General features: G+C 35.1%; 1 protein-coding gene across 1 annotated transcript; it reads right to left on the bottom strand.

The window, feature by feature from the left end:
* Nucleotides 1–6,783: 6,783 nt before the first annotated feature.
* Nucleotides 6,784–8,565, bottom strand: LOC103519065. The gene is made up of 2 exons (XM_008484146.2): nucleotides 7,528–8,565; nucleotides 6,784–6,986 (listed from the first exon to the last, which is right to left on the bottom strand). The coding sequence occupies exons 1-2, from the start codon at nucleotides 8,562–8,564 to the stop codon at nucleotides 6,806–6,808; spliced, it is 1,218 nt and encodes a 405-aa protein (XP_008482368.1). The 5' UTR covers nucleotide 8,565; the 3' UTR covers nucleotides 6,784–6,805.
* Nucleotides 8,566–8,844: the final 279 nt, after the last annotated feature.

Here is an 8,844-nt window from a genome sequence, read left to right as displayed (position 1 = left end):
AGCTTCCTTTTGATTTGAATAGGCCCACTAAGAACGGATTTTCCGAAACTCGCAGTGGTTTCCAAACTATGACCAAAAGACTAATAAAAATCGTTCATAATCAACGCACAGCAGAAACGGCTGGACCGATTTTGATGAAACTTCGAGAATAACTTCCTTTTGATTTGAATAGGCCCACTAAGAACGGATTTTCCGAAACTCGCAGTGGTTTCCAAACTATGACCAAAAAATACTAAAAATCGACCCATGGCCAAAACGGGTGGGTCAATTTACATGAAGTTTGTAAGTAAGATAGTTGTCTTGCCTTTTAGTAAGTAAAGGTATCCCAAGAATGGATTTTTCAAAACTCGCAGTGGTGCGCAAATTAGGGACGGACCTAGCGCTTACAAGGCAGACGCACTACCAACTAAGCTAACTAGGCTGGCGATATAAAGTTGTTTAAAGGAGTATTAAGTAAAGGTAATGAAATGTATGATTTCTACAAGTTGGTTTTATTTATCTAGTGAAACTGACTGTATGCTTTGGTTAATTTGATGCAACAGGACTTTATCTTACTACCTACATAAATGAGAAGAAAAAAAACTACAAAGAACAATTACGTAGGTACCAACAGCTAGGAACGCCTGAATAAAGAAAATGGGCACATTCCATATTCCAGGCTTAATTTATTTACTAAGAAGAATGAAGAAGTCACCTTCCATTTTGGTTCACATCAAATCCAGTACAGATAAAAAAGTTAGGTAAATATTTTTCCAAGGGGTTCGAGCGTGAGATACCCTTAGATTTTAAAAGTTAAAAGACTTTTAATTTACCAAAGGTAATGAAATGTATGATTTCTACAAGTTGGTTTTATTTATCTAGTGAAACTGACTGCATGCTTTGGTTAATTTGATGCAACAGGACTTTATCTTACTACCTACATAAATGAGAAGAAAAAAACTACAAAGGACAATTACGTACCTAGGTACCAACAGCTAGGAACGCCTGAATAAAGAAAATGGGCACATTCCATATTCCAGGCTAAATTTATTTACTAAGAAGAATGAAGAAGTCACCTTCCATTTTGGCTCACATCAAATCCAGTACACAGATAAAAAAGTAGGTAAATATTTTTCCAATGGGTTCGAGCGTGAGATACCCTTAGATTTTAAAAGTTAAAAGACTTAATTTAAGTACCTAATTATCAAAATTAAGAATCAATCAGTTCCACATCATTACATTATCTGATTAGTGAACATCCAAAGTTTCCAATAAACATCAATAATTACTAAACCGGACTGACCAGGTTGAGTTTTCTAATAGTTTTAGTGATTTTCTCCACACTTACTTCTTGGAGCCTATCAGAGCATCATCACAACTCATCTGGATGGAACTTGGATTTGAAATTTTTGGCGCAGTCCAACCATGAATGCGTTAATAAGCAAGTTTCAAGTTTTCGATTACAGAAAAAAGTTATAAAAAACGTGAAATAAAATCTGAAACGTCTAAAAAACCGCTTTCACTAGAAACATACGCTAAGTCCAATGTACCGAAAAAAGTTATAAAAAACGTGAAATAAAATCTGAAACGTCTAAAAAACCGCTTTCACTAGAAACATACGCTAAGTCCAATGTACCTAGTGGCATAGACACACAGGTATATTCTGGCATGTGGCATTCATTCAAGTCAAGTAGGTATCTGCTAACAGAACAGGTTGCTTCCTCTTTGAATCATCGGCTAGGTCTTTGGTCTGGCTATGAATCCGTTTAATATTTAATTCTAGAAGCTTAATGAGAGATTTTATTATTTTTTTCATTGCAAGTGAATTCCCGTATATGTATAACGTATATTTGCAAATTTTCTTCAATTAGATGCATTGAACTTTAGAATTTGCCTGCAATATAGGATTTACAAGTATAGCTTGAGAAATCAGCTATTAACTTCATACTGGAGGAGGCACATAGGTAATGTATTATCTACATATCTGCAATGTCTGTAATTGTAACAACACCTATTTGTATGACTTTAAGTACACTATTTCTACTATCTATCTATGTATTCATGCACCTACATAGGTATTATAGGTATGTACTTCCTTTTTTGTCTGTTCTTGTGTATGATCTTTGTAAAGTTTGCCTGCACGCCAACGGTTTTCATTTTTCTCTGATGCTTCAATTTTTCTCACCTTTTTTGTCTGTTCTTGTGTATGATCTTTGTAAAGTTTGCCTGCACGCCAACGATTTTCATTTTTCTCTGATGCTTCAATTTTTCTTCTTCTTCTTCTTCTTCTTCTTCTTCTTCTTCTTCAATGGTGCACCTAGCAATCATGTATAATAAACAGAAGTCCTTCTAACTGTAGTAATAGTAAGTGTAAATAGGTAGCACTTGGAAGTCGTGGACTATAATACAAGAATCATTAGGTCCTACAGAAGTTATATGTATGGAATATTTAGTTCCATAGTAAACTTCATTGTGCCTTTGGTACACCAACCGAATACCTATGAACGGTGTTGAGTCTTGTTATGCTAAGTGGCGAATAATTACTGGACACAATGTTATTATTGTTGATATGGATGACATTGATGCGATGATAGCTTGCATAACAGATGGCAATGACGATAGGCAAATTCGGACCAGGTATACATTGTAGTTGAAGACAGAGAAATCAGTTTCCATCATATTCATGATCTATTCAATAAAAAGCAATATAAATATTATACCAAGTACATTCATCATAGCAATTCATGACGCACAGGCGTTCTCAAATATTGAAAATATCTACCTAGACATTGTTAATACTGATAATGACAAAGTTGAGTGCTGAGTAATGAATGGCGCGATCTTAAGAAGCGTCAACCATGCATAATGACATGCTATTGCAGTAGGTGTAATGGACATATTACAGGTAGGTACATTAGACACTTGAGCAGTCTATTTGCTGCACTAGTTATAATAGCATATTATTTGTCATGCCAAATGAGTACATAAGAATAAGAGTATAATATACTGAGAGCAGTCATTGTGCATATGGGTAATGTTGGTAAACAAACAGTTCGATCTATTGTTGACTACTGATTTGGTATTTATTGATTTACCGAGATGGTCAACTGATTTGTGTCGAGTGTGCTCGTATCTATTCAATAAAAAGCAACATAAATATTATACCAAGTACATTCATCATAGCAATTCATGACGCACAGGCGTTCTCAAATATTGAAAAGATCTACCTATACCTACCTATTAACAAACAGTTCGATCTATTGTTGACTACTGATTTGGTATTTATTGATTTACCGAGATGGTCAACTGATTTGTGTCGAGTGTGCTTGTAGGTTTGACGATTCATTGCTTTTTCTTGTGTTGTTCTATTGCTACTTATTTGTTGTTTTGTTATATTGTGTTGACAAACAGTTCGATCTATTGTTGACTACTGATTTGGTATTTATTGATTTACCGAGATGGTCAACTGATTTGTGTCGAGTGTGCTCGTAGGTTTGAGGATTCATTGCTATTTCTTGTGTTGTTCTATTGCTACTTATTTGTTGTTTTGTTATATTGTGTTGGGCTCGTAGGTTTGACGATTCATTGCTATTTCTTGTGTTGTTCTATTGCTACTTATTTGTTGTTTTGTTATATTGTGTTGGGTTGTGATTTGTGATATTGCGATGTGATGTGTTTGTGATATTTAATTATTTAGTTCTACATTACTTCTCTGCTCAATGTGGGGCAGGCGCGTGATATCATTTGATCCGGATTCTCTTTCTATATTATGGTTTCCTTCTCCTTCTTCTTTTTCCTCTACTTTTCCAACAGACACAACTGATAGTTCATGAATTGTAATGTAGTATAACTAGTTCTCTGTACTTTACTCGTCTTTGTTTATTTTCCTTTTCAGTTGTGTTCTTCTTCAATTCAATTCTTAGCTTGCCCATGATTAGGAAATACCCATTAATTATGAAATCATTTGATCCGGATTCTCTTTCTATATTATGGTTTCCTTCTCCTTCTTCTTTTTCCTCTACTTTTCCAACAGACACAACTGATAGTAGTTCATGAATTGTAATGTAGTATAACTAGTTCTCTGTACTTTACTCGTCTTTGTTTATTTTCCTTTTCAGTTGTGTTCTTCTTCAATTCAATTCTTAGCTTGCCCATGATTAGGAAATACCCATTTAATATGAATCTCCAATTATCTCAATGAACGGATGGCGGGTTACATCCGCCATGAGGATTAAAATTTCATTCATCCTAGCTAATACGTAGCTATGTAGTACAGTAGTTCCTTTTGGCCTTTTTCCATTTGTATTTTTTAAAAGGAAATCTACAATCTATTAGGTATTATTGATTGTTTCGAATTAAAATCTAAGCCTTTTGTATCGCCAACGTTACCGCTAACATAAATATCGATGATTGCCTGTTATCATCCAGAATTTAATTTGTATCTGATCATTATGTTTGATCATCTCTTCTACAATAAATAGAGCACACTTTCTACATCTGTTTTGAAACGTGTGTCATGTTACAGAGTGATTTTTCCTTTCTTCACTTCGATTACGTGATTTATAGGTATCAATTTAGATGTGTGTACTCTGACTGTGTTGTACCTACATGTAGTGATTTTTCCTTTCTTCACTTCGATTACGTGATTTATAGGTATCAATTTAGATGTGTGTACTCTGACTGTGTTGTACCTACATGTACCTACTTTCTTCACTTCGATTACGTGATTTATAGGTATCAATTTAGATGTGTGTACTCTGACTGTGTTGTACCTACATGTAAGTAAAACGGAAGGCATCAACAACGAGTATTTCTGTTAAATAAAAAATACCCACTACCTAATATTAAAAATTCTGTAGGTTGTTTAGAAATGGTTGAGTAACATAACTATAATACGTAAGTTGATAGTGGATTACCTTTTGGGCAGATTTTCCTTTCTTTTGATAATTTTTCAGGTGTTAATTAAACTTAATTTTAAAAAGTTAATTGAACTAATTACCTACCTGCATGGGAATATTTTGAAGACATTGACTTTCCAAAGGTGTTAATTAAACTTAATTTTAAAAAGTTAATTGAACTAATTACCTACCTGCATGGGAATATTTTGAAGACATTGACTTTCCAAGTAAATTAAATTCACAATCTGAACTTTGTCATTTTGATACAAACCTACAATCAAAAGAAACAAAAATGAAAGTTCTCTCTCTCTCTCTCTCTCTCTCTCTCTCTCTCTCTCTCTCTCTCTCTCTCTCTCTCTCTCTCTCTCTCTCTCTTTCCTTACTAATTTTGAAGTTAACATTGTGGCGTTCACAACAACACTCAACACTAAATAAAATCTTACATAGAAAACGCAGGTTCTCATTTCTCCACAATTATTGAAATATTATTGAAAAAGAAGAAAAGGTACAGGTAGCTTTTTACAATCCCAACAAACTCAAAAACAAAATTTTTAACAACAAAGATAAAATAGACCCTATGGATAAATGTGGCATCTATAACATCATAGTCCCAGAACATGGTGAATATATAGGAAAAACAGCTCGGTCAATTAACACCCGGATAAAAGATCATTTTGCCTCCGTCAACAATAACCACCCAGAAAAAAAGTGGGTTTGCATCCTATATGATTGAGCACAACTTACCTACCACCTCTTGTAATGTAAAAGTTCTTAATTCTAATGTTCCCAATAACCACAAAAAATTAGGCCTACTAGAAACATTATATATTAGAAAAGCTGTAAAAGAAAATAAGAACCTTTTTAATAATCAATTAGAACAAAATGAGCAACATGCAATCATTTATCCATAGGGAAAAAAAAAATTGTTACTTATATTTGCTAGTGTGTACCCCCCCTTTTCTCTTGAACCGTATGTACTCCTCCTTGACGCAGTCCAGAATCGATGGTGAAACTCTCGGTGATTCCCATTTTTGTTTTCACTTTGCTCTTTGTTCTTTCATAGATTTTCACTATTCTGCCAACGGTTTCTTCACTGATTCCAATATTTCTCAAACTCTGCCACACCTTCTCTCTCAATACTGCATCGAACGCCTTCTTTATATCCAGAAATGACATCCATAACTCTTTTCCATACTCATAATACTTTTCCATCAACTACTTAATGCCAAAAATCAGCTCCACTGTTGATCTACCTCTTCTGAATCCATACTGTTCTTCTTTCCCCAACGATTTCTTCACTGATTCCAATATTTCTCAAACTCTGCCACACCTTCTCTCTCAATACTGCATCGAACGCCTTCTTTATATCCATAAATGACATCCATAACTCTTTTCCATACTCATAATACTTTTCCATCAACTGCTTAATGCCAAAAATCAGGTCCACTTTTCCAATATTTCTCAAACTCTGCCACACCTTCTCTCTCAATACTGCATCGAACGCCTTCTTTATGTCCAGAAATGACATCCATAACTCTTTTCCATACTCATAATACTTTTCCATCAACTGCTTAATGCCAAAAATCAGGTCCACTGTTGATCTACCTCTTCTGAATCCATACTGTTCTTCTTTCAAATTTACTTCTACCTATGTGTTATCTAATCTTCAACTCCATCTCCATTACTCTTTCGTATAGCTTTCCCACTTGTGATGTTAACGTGATCCCTCTATAATTACTGCACACCCTTCTATCCCCTTTCTTATACAATGGTACTATAATCCCCTCTTTCCACTCTTCTGGTATAACCTTTCTCTTCCAACATTTTTTAAAAAGTCTGTAAAGTAGATGTATTCCAGTTATTCCAGCTCCTTTCAACATCTCTCCTGTTATTCCACACCCTTCTATCCCCTTTCTTATACAATGGTACTATAATCCCCTCTTTCCACTCTTCTGGTATAACTTTCTCATTCCAACATTTTTAAAAAGTCTGTAAAGTAGGTGTATTCCAATTATTCCAGCTCCTTTCAACATCTCTCCTGTTATTTTATCAGGTCCTGGTGACTTGCCTGTTTTAATGAATTTGCAAGCTGTTTCTACGTCATTCCATGTTCTTCAGTTTGTCTATCTGGATTTTCAATTATTTGAAGTTAACCTACGTCATTCCATGTTCTTCAGTTTGTCTATCTGGATTTTCAATTATTTGAAGTTAACATCAATGTCAAATCCATAACTCTTTTCCATACTCATAATACTTTTCCATCAACTGCTTAATGCCAAAAATCAGGTCCACTGTTGATCTACCTCTTCTGATTCCATACTGTTCTTCTTTCAAATTTACTTCTATGTGTTATCTAATCTTCAACTCCATCTCCATTACTCTTTCGTATAGCTTTCCCACTTGTGATGTTAACGTGATCCCTCTATAATTACTGCACACCCTTCTATCCCCTTTCTTATACAATGGTACTATAATCCCCTCTTTCCACTCTTCTGGTATAACTTTCTCATTCCAACATTTTTTAAAAAGTCTGTAAAGTAGGTGTATTCCAATTATTCCAGCTCCTTTCAACATCTCTCCTGTTATTTTATCAGGTCCTGGTGACTTGCCTGTTTTAATGAATTTGCAAGCTGTTTCTACGTCATTCCATGTTAAATCTTGTTCTTCAGTTTGTCTGTCTGGATTTTCTTTCTCGAACGTTTCATTATTGAGTTCTGGATCAGGTCTAACATTAAGCAATTGATCGAAGTATGTTTTCCACATTTCTTTTATTTGCTGTTCTTCAGTCACAAGATTACCTCCGCTGTCGATGAGATACTTTTGTTCTTCCTTATCTCTTCTCTTGTTTCGCATCATTCCATATAACAATTTCTTGTTGCCATCCACATCCTCTTGCAAGGTCTTCTCCCATTCTTCATACCATCTTTTCTTCTCTCTATTTATCACTTTCTGAGCCTCCTTCTTTGCTTCACGATAAAGTCTTTGTGTTTCATCCGTTCTTTCGTTGAAGTGTCTTCTGTACGCTCTATTTTTCTTTGATGTTGCCTTTCTTGTCTCTTCGTTCCACCAGGGTGTTTCTTTGAGTTTCTTCCTGCCATTGGTTTTCCCACACACTTTCTCAGCGGCTGTTAGTAAGTTGGTCTTGAAAAGTTTCCATTCGTCTTCTACTGAGGTCGATTCTTCATTCGGTATGTTTTCTTGTATTAGATTTCTGAACTGTTCTGCTATGATCTTATCTTTCAACTTCCAGGATTTGATGTTTCTTTCTTGTATCAAGGTTACTTTCTGAGGATGTTTTATGATGATAGTGCCAACAACTAATCTATGGTCTCCACCCATTGCTACGCTCGGTATGACTTTCACGTCCAACAGCCATTTCTTCATACTTTCAGTTACCATTATGAGGTCAATCATTGTTTTGAACCTCCCATCCCAGCTGTATCTTGTGACTTTATGGCTTTCACGTTTTCTGAACCAGGTGTTGCCGACGATCATTTCATTCCTCAAACAAAAGTCCAGTAAATTTTCCCCTTCATCATTTCTGTTTCCATAACTCCACGGTCCTATGATGTTATCAAATCCGTTTCTTTCTTTGCCAACTTGCGCGTTCATATCTCCCATCACGATAGTATTCCTTTCCTTGATGTGATCTTCCAAAAGACTTTCGAACTCAGTTTTATCATTCATCGAGCAATGTTAATCTGAACAATATATGTCGATCACACAAGAGCAGCACTCTTTACTATCACCAAGATTCAACGCAATGAGAATGATTCAACTTTATGCCAAGGGTATCTCACTCGTTTACCAGAAGCTTAGCCCATTTTATTTACATTTCTATGAACATGAGTGTTAATACGTCCTCCTTGATGAAGATCAAATAAGATTTCTATTGGTAATAAGTACCTGCCTACTGTGGAGTATCAGGGCAGCATTCAACCTCATGAAGACATAGGTTAGAATTCTA

This window comes from Diaphorina citri, unplaced genomic scaffold, assembly GCF_000475195.1.
Source record: "Diaphorina citri unplaced genomic scaffold, Diaci psyllid genome assembly version 1.1 scaffold2517, whole genome shotgun sequence".
NCBI lineage: Eukaryota > Metazoa > Arthropoda > Insecta > Hemiptera > Psyllidae > Diaphorina > Diaphorina citri.
Note: the sequence above shows the minus strand (reverse complement) of the source record. Positions and strands in the feature narration are given on the sequence as shown.

Excerpts from the sequence above, each read along its gene's own strand:
- LOC103519065 (XM_008484146.2), bottom strand. The coding sequence starts at position 8,564 with ATGAATGATAAAACTGAGTTCGAAAGTCTTTTGGAAGATCACATCAAG. Across the intron at positions 6,987-7,527 it reads ACTGAAGAACAAGATTTAAC|ATGGAATGACGTAGAAACAG; the intron begins ATGGAATGACGT and ends AAACTGAAGAAC.